The sequence below is a fragment of the Ciconia boyciana genome, chromosome 7, assembly GCF_034638445.1.
Source record: "Ciconia boyciana chromosome 7, ASM3463844v1, whole genome shotgun sequence".
In the NCBI taxonomy this organism is placed as follows: domain Eukaryota; kingdom Metazoa; phylum Chordata; class Aves; order Ciconiiformes; family Ciconiidae; genus Ciconia; species Ciconia boyciana.
The window spans coordinates 56,619,415-56,632,893 of NC_132940.1; the positions used below are offsets into that span (position 1 = coordinate 56,619,415).

A 13,479-nucleotide genomic window follows, 5' to 3' on the forward strand; every position below is an offset into this window, starting at 1 on the left:
AAAAACACTGAGATCCTAGCTTTTCACACAGGCAATCTCATATTTAACAGAGAAGGTAGCAATTTATTGGTTTGACAACTGTAACATCAGATGATAATAGCAAAACCAGACAAGCCTGGAGGCCAAGCAAAACAGATTTTTCCATCCCTTACTTGTCTTGCAGAGAAAGGATTTGATGTGTATGCAGTCAACATATGACCGAAACCCCACACACCAAACAACCATTGTCTTCCAGGGTTCAGACCACTGCAGGGAAGAAGATGCATCTCTTCTGGTCCTACTGCTACCTGACAAGAAACTAGAGCAGACATATAAAGGCTTCTTTTATTAATACTTGCAGCTGATACAGAATACAAAAGCTACTGTGTTTGATTTACAATTACATGAAGTTAAAATTGTTTTAAGTAGTAAAGAACTCAGATGGCAGTGCTGCAGAACAGGAGCTCCCACCTCTTGCATTTAGAAGGCAGAGCTCAGCAGGCCACCTCACTCCTTTGTTCAACTTCCCAGTAAGGAGAGGCAAATGGGAAAACAGCTCAGAGCTCAGGACTAGGTGGACGTATAGGGAGAAGGAGAATTATACGATCACCAGTTCTGCTCAGTGCTTAAAGCATTCTACATATTACAACACCAGGATGAACAGCAATTTTAAAATATTTAAGAGACTTCATTAAAGGACTGGTGTTTCAGAACAAGATTAGTTATTAGTTTGTATGGGCTGAGGAAGAATAGGATCAACTGTTCTAGTTAGCTTAAGGATAACTAAACCAAAATAAAACAAGAGTCTAGGAAGAGATACTCTGAAATCATAATTACATCCTTCTTCCCAGAAATTCCTCCGAGTCTTTCCAAGCATAACCCCACTTGAAAGTAGTTAGGGGTTTCACACACTGCTTTGCAGGTTGCACAGGCAACCCCTAAAGCACTGTTGTCCAGACTTCTGGAAGTCACCAAACCCAGGAGCATCTAAAAATTAAGTAGGTTTGCTGGTCCAAACATTGTCAAAGCTGCCATTGCTTGGTGAAGCAGCAAGTGCTCTATGAACTTTATATTCCACTAAGGCAATTTTCCTCTTCTCCTTTCACTGGATTTGATGCAGTACACAACCTACAAAAGTATTAATAGGGGGATTTACAGCATTAGACTCCCAGCCCACTGTGTAGCTAGAATGCTTTATAATACCCTGCCTAATTAGAACATGAGCCTTATTAAGGCTAGTTTGGTGTATCATCCAGCCATACCAGCTGTCTCCCTGAAGGAGAGACAGCAAGGAGCAGGCACTGGGCTAGATCACAGGCAATGGGTGTGAGGAAGGAGGCATTGATCCTTTAGACACCTCCATACATTGACTGCAAAGTACAGACAGCACAGCTGAATTCACACAGCACCAAGATGAGACCACCAGATAGCTTCAGACACCTAGAAATTACGGTGTCTGCTTCCAGGACTGCTACAGTCCTTCCAGGACTGCTACAATGAACCAAGTCAACAAGTTAGAGCCTCCATTTTCTTCCACCTCCTGACAAGTGGAGTCTAAATGAAAGCCCATGTCTCTGCTGCCTTCTCAGCTTCTGCTACAGGGAAGAACACCTCTTTGTGCTGTGTTGCTGTGCTGTAGCACCAATCATATATCCAAATGCAGGTGTAAGTGCAGCTGTGCCATATTTCTCCTAAGTGAAAAGATAATTAGCTGTTCAGAAGCATGCTCTGACTTGCTTCAGAAGAGTTCAGAGATTCAAGAGCTTGAAGTCCAGTCATTCATTCTAACACAGTTACATATGACTTCATTACACAAAACCTCTGCAGTTGCTCTTCTGGGCTAGGATTAGCAGAAGTTGAATTAGCATTTAAGTCATGGTTTGAAAGCTAGTCCGAGTTTATGCATCCTCAGATTAGAGCAGAAGTCTCCCAGTAGTGCTTTGCACCAATATCAGGGCTCTGTAGCCAAACAAGATCAGGGTATGTATGTTTGTGATGAGCCTGAATATTTTAATCGCATATATTGAGCACTTTTACTTGATGCACATAGACTCCTTGTGAGTACAGGTATATCAGTTTCTTCCAGGAACATTGCTTATTTGACCTTGTCCTTGAATTCTGGCAAGCATTAGCATTGAGGTGAGATGTTCTAAACTCTTCCCTGGCAAATCCACCACTTACTCCTGCAATCCAAGAAATGCAGAGTTTGGCATGTAGTGTTCATTTTAGGATTTTGCAACAGTGACTGCTGTGTATGTATCTGATTAGCAGCTGTGCACCTGCTTAGGCTTCTGCTATACATGAATGCATGTCTTTTGTTTTGCATTAAAACTAGTATTCATGATCTTGTAATCAAAGGATGTAGGATTCATTCAGAGCTGAGTTTCTACACTGATCATCCAGCACTGGAGCTACATAGTTCATGCATGCTAACAGTACAGTAATAGCAGACTCCTGTGGAACTGGAAATAATGATCAGCCTCAACTATAAGTTGCCCTACAGAATTAGCACCCTACCTGTGCTCTGACCACAAAGCTGGGAAACTAATTCCTCACTAAGCAGATCAAACTAGCACAAGCTGAGGATTTGGCTCCTGCCTTGCTCATGTAAGCTCTACTATCCTGAACCACATGCAGACAGACTGCCATATGCTGGAGGTGCTCTTCCAGTAATACCCTTTACTCAGGCCATGCCTAAGCTAGGTCACAACAGAAGCTACACAGGTCAATTTAGAACACCACCAGGAGTATCCAGGGAGTCTTTAAACTCAAACTTCTGTGCAGTGGAACCACCAGTGAGTAACAGCAGAAGCCTTGACACCACAGCATTTACTGAGCCTAATACAAGAGCCTTTTATTCAACTCGCCTTCCTATACCAACACATGCTTCCAAAAGCAAGGGGCACCCCACTCAAGTGGCAAATGAACTAGTAAACTCAAATAAACACCTCAGGGCTCCAAACATGTTGACTTTGAAATTCTTTAACCTTAGTCCTCAAAAAGGACTGAAATACAGATTTTGTTTGTGGAACAGCCTGTTCACAGTATGCAGTTCAGACCACAACTGACTATTCCTTAGCACTAGGATATGAATGTTCAAAAACTAACAAGCATCTCAGTGTCTTATGGTATCAAAAATCCCTGCATATAAGTGAGTTTTGACTCATTTCAAGTTAATTTCTCCAGTAGTTTGGGATAGGTCCATTAAGTCCTTCTGGGAACTCTTATAACTGTACACTGAGTTTGGGACAGCCACAGGGCAGAATGTCTCCAGCACTAATAGGGAACACTACAATGGAAAAGATACTACAAGCTTTCCTTCGCTGACAGTTAATCTGCTCTTTACACTTTTGGTCATGGGCAGGCTGATTTACAAGTCTGCTTTGGACAAAGGAAGAGCAACCAACAGTAGTCAAAGACAATACTGGCAAGTGGCCAGATCTGAGGTTCTCTCATGTGGCTAAGACTTACAGAAAAGATGGCTAGTGCACTAAAGAAGGCAGCTGAGTTTCATTGGAAGCCATGAATTAGCCATAACACCAGCATTCCTCTAGAGAATGTCTCTGCCCAGTGAAGGATTTCACCTTTTTGCTCCTCCTATTACTAAGTGTAAGGCTTCTCAGATACAGTTAACCCCCCTCCAAGTTTCAGGTAAACTTTTGATACATGACTGGCTGATAGATATGCTCCTTTCTCAGCTGGTAATATGCACATACATACACAGAAGACAAGGTAGAGACATCACATCCTCAGAGTGGTTAGAGAATCATCATAAAACATTCCCCTACAACCAAGTCAAGGATCTGGTGTCGAGTGAGTACTTTAGTAGCAGAAGTTCAAACAGAAACACAACTTGACAGACTATTATTCTAACCAGAGTAATACATTCAGTTCTTTGGGTATATCATGAAACTAATACATCTTTAGAAAGTAACATGAATGTTTGCTTCTGCACATAGTCTAATTGTGTTGAAAGTTTTCAAAGATGACAGAACTACTGACAAAACAGATTTTAAAGTTTTGCTTTCATTTGACTTGAAAAAGTAAAAATAGTTAACATGTAGAGAAAGACATGCCTTCAGTATGTAGGCACTTCACTTGTCTAGATTTGCCTTCTTAAGTTCATTATGTAAACTTATCCCTGAGTTTCAGCTCTGCTGATCACACTGAGGATCTTCAGACAAGTTTCTGAAAGAATCAGCAGAACAACAGCTCAAAATTGAACTTGAGAGCATTTTACATGCTCCTGATAGAGCTGCACTGTATACTTACCCCTTAAACATCTGTAGAAGGCATAATAGTAAACCAAAGTCGAAGCACTAAGGAAGGCAAAAGAGTTTCCATCTTCCTTCCTTCCCTTCCTGTGCAATGGTTAGAAAGGTTGAGTACCATCAAATTTACAACAGGAAGATTCTCTACAGCTTTTAACAAGGGTACACTCACAGATACTCTAGGCACTGTCAGGGCAGTAAGTCACTGAAACTGGGTTTGAGGGATGCTATCCTACAGTTTCATGCGTTGTTCACCTTCACCTCCTTCAGCATGGGGGCTTATGTGTTCCTAATTTCTAACATTCCTTTATATTTAAGAGCTTGGCTCCATTTACCTTCTCCTTCCTGCAACCTCCCTCCTCTCAGCATGACACATTATGGTGGCTGCTTTTTCCCCAGAAGTCATCTGCCTGTACCAGTAATGGCTTCTCTTTGTCCAAGGCCCACAGCCTACAGGCACTTCAGCTTGCCAATGCTCACCCATTAGAAATGCTCTAGAATAATGAACTGTAGGAAAACCATTGCTCTGAAACAGAAATTCCCCAACCCCCCAATTTCAGAGGTTTATTAGCACAATGTTTCTATCCACCATACTGCATGTGTTCAGATACCACACAAGTTGTACCAGAGTTGTAGACACTGCATCATGCTCTGTTCCTATGACAGTATATACCATATAGTGTTCAGTTAAAACTCTACCAACTAAGAATAAGGTTATGCAGCACCTCTTATGGGCACTGTCCACAGAACTGGTCTGGTCATCAAGTTACCTAAACTCCTTACTACTTCAGCTGCTCAACTACAGCATTAGATTTCCAGCCTTCAGAGACGATGTTACAGATACTGTAACAGATCGGATCCACTGCCTGTTGGTCAGTACAAATTGGTTCATTTTAGAATATATCATGCCTACACCTTGCATCAGTGCCCTCACACTGCAGCAGTTTGTTTACAGCAGGGGAAGAACACATCAAAGCAGGATCCATAGAGGAGCATGCCTCACCTAGCATAGCCTTTTATATAAGGCTTCCAAGGATCACTGGACAGACACCATTTTCCTTCCTACTTTGCAGAAGAGTTAAGTGACAATACAAACAAAGTTTAATAGCATTAGTTTCCAATTTTATTGTAACAGCCCCAGGAAATAAGTATCTCCTTGCAGTCAGACTCTGCAGAATACACAAATGTATTGCACTGCAAAAGCTGAAATTCTAGTTCTAGGTTGAAATTTTAAGAATTCAGATTTCTTGTTATATACCTGCACCTGTCTCAGTTCAACAGGTTTTATGGCAACACTACCTAAATTAAGTATTCCCTCACATTCTATGCAGCTATGATCTGAGAAAATAAGGTATCTAAGACAGCACTTGTGTGTAGTCTGTTATTAATAGACAAGAGATCCTCAAGCTGCTAAGTGTAGCCATACAGAGCATGATGGCAGCAGTTACACATTTAAGAAATACATGAACACACACATCCAGATTTCTACTCTTGCACATCTCTCCTAGCACAGCCAAACGCCAATGAGATGCTCAGCTAGGTGGCAATTAAAATGAATTTAGCACTTTGCTACTTATCTTGATCAAGTAGTCAACTGCAGTTTCACCTTCTCATGCAGCAAGCACTGGCATTAGCTCAAACTGCTGCAGCACCTAGCTGTAATCTGAGCCAGCCATATAGCAATATCTTTCTGTGTAGAGACCAATTCAGTACACCTACAGCCCACAACAGCCTACTTGGGCTGTGATTCCTAAAGTTCTGTGTTCACCTGGTTATGAAAATATGAAATCTTCTGGAAAAGTGCAGAGACATCCAGCAGCTTCAGCTACAACTAAAAGCTTATAGTTAAGCTGTCTAGAAGGCCTGCTTTGAGCACAGAGTGCCAAGGCACTAGTACCCAGGTTACATTCACATTCCTATTTTTGATCATGTTCAGCACAGTTGGTTCAGACACTTCAGATGCTCCAGAGAGTTTGAGAGGCAGAGTTGATCTGACTGTTGGACAGTCAGACAGTGATAAATCACTTCAAAGCTATCAGTGCTTGAAGGATTTACATCAACTTCAGCAAGTTCTGATCACATTCTCTGCTGTCTTTGGCAAAAGCTGTCAGAGACAAACCTGAAAAATAAGAGATCAAGGTGAGGACAGGAGGATTAGTAGGGCTTCTGATAGCTAAAGTTAGCAACACGTTTTTCCTGCACATTTAAAGAAATCTCTATAGTACCACACTGCCCAGTGTCTTCAAATGCAGCAATGTGTACTTGAGGAGATGGTGTAGATGCAGTCATTATGCTTCAGCAACAAGAACCTAATCCTGAACACTACATTCCAGTCAGAACCAATTACAGCTTGGAGTACAATTTGTAAATTAGTGCCCTAGCATTGCTAACTTAGGGACTAGAATTTCAAGAATTGAGTTCTCACAAGCATTGTGTATCATGAGAACAAGCTGCTTCTATATTGTCTGTTGTTCCAAACATAATGGGGTAGGGAAGCAAAAGACTCACTTGCTGTTCCATCAAATAAACATGAAGTCTACATTTGAGAAAGGCCTATTCCAAAACCACTTTGAGAACAAATTATTTATCTTCCTCATCTGTATTTTACAGTGTGTTTCAGGGACACAATCAGATCTGCCCTCCTCCTCAAGACACACTGCTTCCATGAGAAAAACTAAATACAATTACTTCAGATACAACCTGAAGGGCACACAAGCATCCCAAGAACAAAAAGTTCTAAAGGTGTAAGTATAAATCAATATTTCAAAAACATACCAGTGAATAAAAATTAAGGGAATGTAACAGCTTACAGATAAAGGCTACTGACTACAGTGCTGGGCAGCAAATGCACCTTGAAGTTATCATCATTCAGAAGAGCCATGTCCCCACATACAATAAGCCCAATTAGTATGGTATTATGCATTGGGAACATGTAATTAATACCCTGTTTTGTAAGCTACATTAAGGTCTCCAACAAAGACTTAAAAATCAATTGTTATAAGGACACACTGCAGAAACTTATTCATGAGGTGAATATATGCATTCACAAGCTGAATAAAAATTGTTTCTTGAATTTCAGTCCCAGAGTGCCTATTTGAGAGGTCCAAATTTCTATAGCAACATTCCCATTAAGCACCAGGAAATGTTGGATTAGACCTATTTATATTGCAGCATGATTTCAATTATGATTCCAGGAAGCCTATTTGAAAAGCTCCTGTCTTTCAAAGAAGTGATCTTTCAGGCTGTGACCAAACAGTCTTTAAGCTTCTAAGGAAAGAATTGCAAGTTCTTTTTCATTATTGTCATGAACACCCATTACAGCATCCTTTCAGCAGGAAACCTGAACACCAGTATGGAGGTTTCAGGACAGAAAGAGCAAAGTTGAATACAGCCTTTATGCAAGGCAAAGAAGAGAGAGAAATACAAAAAGACTCTGGGACCTTGGCTCAGTAGTAAAAAAGGTCTTTCACCTGTAAAGATATTGATCAGGCAATCAACTAGTCTTGCCCACTTCAAGTTAAGAAGGATGCATAAAAATGCAGCAATACAGGCAACAGGAAAACCAATGAGTCATGTTATTGATCAGCCAAATGTACCTGTAGCCCTGCCAGAAGTGGTCACTGCCACTGGCCATTAACTAGTGGTCCTTGACTACCAGAGGCAGCATGTTCCTGTATCTTCCTCAAGTGGAACTATGCAGTTCTACCTCACTCTACAAGGTATGAGGCACCTATGCAACATGTTAGCAAGAAGTCTACCTCATGCAGTATAAGTCTGCTGCAAAACAGTCCCAAACCTGCATTCCACAAAGATCTGAAGTTAGTGGTGAAATAACATCCTTAATCTGCTTGCAGCTTGTTACTTGCAATACAGATCATGCTTACAGCTTTGTCATTTTCTGGTCAAGCTAGTTCAAATCCTGAGCTAGGTTTTCTACAAGAAATTTGAGTCCCAAAACCTCTATTGATGGCACTGATCCAAGTGACAAGAGTTCCACTACAGCTTAACACCTCTATCTGAACTGCTGTGGTCCTACCCTTCCTTATCACACCAGCCCTTCGTTGTGTTCTGTCACCAGCTGTGCCAATATGTGCCCAATAAGCCAGCTTAGGCATCTGACCCAATCCCAGGTTTCTTGAAGGATAAAGTAGTGAAGGACACAGTCCCTTCTCTTCCCTTGAAGCCCCATTTTCTTAACAGCTGAGCTACAGCTTCTCCCTTTTGTTACAGGCAGAGAGAAAGTGCTTGACCAAACAGGCAAAGCTCAACCTTATGAAAGAGAAGTCTTTGCTTATCTCCATTTCCAAAGGTATAAAGCATCCCAACAAGTGATGAGGCCAAGAATGCTGCTGAAACCAGAGCTTGTTTCAACTAGAAAGGAAGAAGCTTGGTACACACAAACATGAACATGTAACTTAGATAAGGTGTTATGAATACAGCTCCTTTTATTTAACCTCAGGATTTTGCAAGTAAACAGGATTTAATCTCACTGACATGCAGCAACAAATTCAGAGCTGTTTGTGTTTATGGATTGTATACATCCAAGCTATAAGGCTAGCAAAACAACAAAGGTACCAATGTTTGAGCTAAAAATTAACTCAACCCCGGCATACTGAACAAGGTAACTAAGCAAATCAAGTATCACAGTACCCATCTGTCAGAACTAGACAATTCCATTAGCAAGATAAGTTGAGTAGAGGAATGAACCTAACAAAACCAAAACAGATAAAGTTCTAGGTAAGAACTGGGGTAAAGCCATTTTCTTGCATCAATAATGACAAATTCTACAGAATCCCCATTTTGCAATCAGTTATCTGGGTCTACTACCCTGTAGTCATAGGCAGCAAATCAAATGGTAGAGGTAGAAGGGTAAACAAGACTACAGCAACAGAGTTAAGCTGACCTGAAGCTGCCTCAAAGTTAGAAATTTTAATGCCACACTGTACAGATGTGCAGGACTTAGCTTACTTTCAGCCTTCAGAAAAAACAAATATGCTGGTTTGATTGATTTCATTCATTTAAAAGGTTTAGAGGTAAAATCGGGATTTTGTCCTCAATAGTTAAACCAAGCATCAACACGATTAGATGATGCAGACCAACAGGCAGAGATAACATGCTATGGTTACTGCTTAACTCCACTGCCACTGGTCAGCAAACAAAGCTGTCTGCCAATGGCATCACTGTTGTCACCAGTAATGTGACAGAGCAGATTTGCTACTGGATGGTGTACAGTGGATGGCAAGCCCATGACATCGACATAATAAGTGCCATTAAGAAGCTGCACTGTGACTCCAGAGGACTCTTAGTTCTGCATCAGTGCCTGCTTTAATGCAATCAGACACTCTACCTTCCTCTGAACACTGTCAGCAGTAGTCTGCTGAGTCATAGAGCCTGTAGGGACACTAGGAGCTGCAGGGCCTGCAAGTGCAAACTGCACTCAGCCTGCTGCAGAGCAGATCACTCCAATCTCAAAAAACAGCAGTGCAGCACTGTTAGCCCATAAACACCTGGCAAAACCCTTTAAGCCCCAGTGAAACAAGGTAAGCCTTATCTGAAGTACATCATATCTGTGTCTAGTATAACACAGCAAGACTTACGCCTTTAAGAAACAGTCTTCACAATTTCTCCATACAAATAAGGAGAGTTCCCCCATTTCCAACCCTCTCACACCAGGGCTGTCACAGGCAATCTATGTGGAATGCCCAGCAACACATTTGCAAGCTCCTTGTCATTACAAAAAATCAGACATAGGCAGTATTAACCTTGTTTGGCTTCAGAAAGTGCTACATTAGTATTTTAGGAAAGGTTAAGAACAGGACACACAAGAAAATATTTCAATGCTAGCATTCAGAGCAGCTAGTATTTTTAATCTTTTTCAACTTGCACAGGTTATTAGTTTCGGACCATATCTTTCACCAGTGTGGGTGTTTCCGTTTATCCAAGCATTTTTTGCCCTATAGCACTTGGTATGGGCACTCTTTTCAGTGAGAACAAGCCCTAAAAACTAGAAGCTCAGAACAATGACATTGTGCCAGCGGCTATTTCAAGACCCAGCTCTCAAATTAAACTAGAGGTAATTATGACTGCACCTCACCATGTTAAATACACAGATGCACAAGAAACAGTATTCAATACAGGTTACTTCCATCTTGAGGGAAAAAAGTAAGTTTTGCTACTAGAGTAAGCTAGACATCTGGTTCAGAAAATTAATCCTTGAGAAAAACATGGCATGATTAAGAGTTTTTTCAGCTGCCAACACTGAATAGTACATGATTTGTGCTGAGCTCTTCACTGTTCTTACTTGGTTGTAATGATTCTCTTAAGTACAAAAGCTTAAAACATTTCCTGGATTCACATCAAGATCTGAATACTAGAAAAAAGTCTATTTTGTTCAAATGTTACTAAAAAGCCACATTTAAAAGTGAAAAATACTTAATAAGTGCTCAGACTTGTTACTAAGACAGCTACAGTACCCCTTGGAATGACCTCTTCCAAACAAAAGGGAACATTCATTATTGACCTTCAATGCAGTGAATCTATATAGAGCTGGCACAGCAAAAAGGTTGCTGCTGCATGTAATTTAATAAGCACAGACTGCAACACAAACAATGAAAAAATAAACTGACCTTATGTTTAGCATGCTGAAATTTTGACCCTTCCTGCTCTTCATGCTGCACCGAGTTGGCTCTCTCCCTCACACTTCTATACCCAGGACTGGGTATAATGTACTCTTTTCCTATGTCGATGTCTTTCATCTTCTGTAAACGCCAGGGTTTACACGTGTATTTTCACCTCAAATATCTGAAAAATAATTCAATTCCACTTCATTATATGCTATGCCCAACACACCAATTCCTTTTAGTCATCTAAGTTTATTTTTAAAATAAAAATCAGAAAGCAGTTGTAAAAGTTTTATTACAACAGGACTGTAATAATGTGACTTTGGAAACACACAGAAGACTAACTTCTCCTGAACTAGTTTAAACATACCCTGAGGTAACCAAATAGTACAATGACTCTCAATGCACTAGAGTACTGTCATACTTCCTCCCTTGAAACTCTGAAATACAATTATGCAATCTGACAGATTAAAGTAATAACTACACTATTTAGTTGAAACCTTGAGAAACTTGACTTGGAAGATCAAATCCCTGAAATCTTTTGTTAGTGTCTGAAGCTGCACATACCCAACAACTTACCAGTACAAAGTTTTGCAAAACTGATCTCTCTAGAGATATCACATGATAAAATTAGTCATTACACACACACTCTAGAGAAAAATATATTCCTTCTCTATAGCATTATTCACTTACTCCATAGGCTTGAGCTATCGTTAAGTATGAATATGCACAGGAAGGAGACACATCTTCAGTGCTGCAGGTTTTCCCTCAACCTATCAAATTGCACTGTAAGGTCAGAAGTAGAAGCATAGTCCCAAAAACAAAATCACGTCCCACTGCAAGGCTTTGTTTTATAACTGCTTTATTGCATTGTCACTTGCCTTAAACTAACACGATAGAAGAAGCCCAATTAAGCTATATTAGTCAGAATCTGCATCAGCAGGTTTGGCTTGGTGCACTGGGCTGCCACCTCTCCGCCGCCTGCAGAAACAGCCTCCTTCCCTCATCCGCTGACACAAGTCCCCTCCAACGCAGCCCTCCAGCTACTCTCCAGCAGCCAACCCCGGCTCACCGGCCGCCCCCCACCCTGCACAGCTCGGTGCTGCTCCCCCACCCCCGGGGCCGTACGTACCAGCGCCGGGCGAGGATGCTGCAGAGCAGCAGGTCCCGGGGCTGCTGCACCCTGCTGGCTCTCCATCCCTCCTGCAAGAGGGATGCGAGCCAGCCTCCCCCGACCTGCCACCCGCCAAGGGACCCAAGGGACCCCTCCCCTATTCCCCCCCCCGCCTCTCCGTGTCACCGGTGTAAACAAGAGAGGCCCTCCCCGCTCAGGGACAGATCCCCCCACTCCGGCCAGGGCGGGACGGACAGCGACGGCCCCGAGCTGCCGGCGAGAGGGGGCACAGAGCAGCCCTCTTCACGGGGGGGTGAAGGGAGGGGGGGCTGCTCGACCGGCCTCCTCACAGGAAAGGGGGCGGGGGCGGCAAAGCCGCCTTCTCAGCCGCGCGGCGGCCCCCTCACCCACACAAAGGGTCGCTCCCCACCCTCACCTCAGCACCCGCCCCCGGTCACGGGCGGGGCGGCCCCGCTCACCTCCACCCGGCGACTAGCCCCGCTGCGGCTTCTCCACTCAGCGGCCGCAAAGCCAAACAACATCCCTTATAGCGGTTCCGGCGCCCCCAATGCGCCTGCGCGGGGAGGAGGGCGGGGGCTGCGGCGGCCGTTCCTTCGTGGCGCCCCACGGGAAATGTAGTCCTCGCCTCCGCCGCGGCCGCCCACGGGCTGGCGGCCTGGGAACTGCGTTTCCCAGAAGGTCCCGCGCGGGCCACCTCCGTTTGGCCACGCCTCCCAGCCGTGCCCTGCCCACTCCCTTCCCGCCGCTCCTGCCGCAGCGTGGGGGGTCTGGAACGTTCGCCGCCGGCCGGCGCGAGCCGCCGGGATGGGGCGCGCGCCCCGGGGCAGCGCGCGCGGCGCGGCAGCCGTGCGATGCAGCGCGCTGCAATGCAAATGCAATGCGGTGCAACGCATCGCAACGGAGCACAACGCAACGCGGTGCAATGCAGGGCAGCGCCGTACCGTGCCCCCCGCGCAGGGCGGGGAGCACGGGGCGTAGCCGCCCGCCCCGAGCGAAGGTGGGGTGGGAGGAAGGACCCCGCTCTCTGCTCGGACAGCAGCACGCAAAGCCGCGGGACAGAGGGACCACAGCCGAGCTGTGGGGAGACCGAGGGTCATCTCGGTTCCCCCCCACGTCCCGCCGCAGGCACTGCCGCGGCGCGGCTCCCGGTAGCGGGAGCTGCCGCAGGGCGCTGCCTGGTTTGCAGAGGCGGAGCGGCGGCGGCCGGAGCGGTAGGGGCTGGCGGCCAGAGCAGGAGGAGCGGCGTCTCTGGCTTCAGCCTCGGTTGCACCCGGCTGCTCTGCCGGTTGGTGGTTTGCAGCAGCCTGTCACTTGCTGCGGGTTATTTACAGCCTTTCGGCCGGGGAAAGTGCGACTGTGCCCTTATCTGGGGCTTAACCTTCACCACAGCCGGGGCTGGAGTGTTGGCTTCTGTGTGCAGCAGCTGTGTCACCCCTCGGCCACGGCCGCAAGCCTTGCGACACTCTGTGCAGCA

General features: G+C 44.4%; 1 protein-coding gene across 3 annotated transcripts in view; it reads right to left on the minus strand.

Annotated features, from left to right (window-relative positions):
• ABCC5 (ATP binding cassette subfamily C member 5) overlaps positions 1-12,569 on the minus strand; it is a 51,480-nt gene extending 38,911 nt beyond the window's left edge. For 2 of the 3 annotated variants that reach the window (XM_072867598.1, XM_072867596.1), the window contains exons 1-2: positions 12,464-12,569; positions 10,877-11,051 (exon numbers count right to left, since the gene is read on the minus strand). In XM_072867598.1, the coding sequence (XP_072723699.1) occupies positions 10,877-11,005 (129 nt within the window). In that variant the 5' untranslated portion in view covers positions 11,006-11,051; positions 12,464-12,569. Of the gene's footprint in view, positions 1-10,876; positions 11,052-12,420 lie in introns of all 3 variants that reach the window. The other variant, XM_072867597.1, reaches the window with a different exon arrangement.
• Between the last annotated feature and the right edge of the window lie 910 nt (positions 12,570-13,479).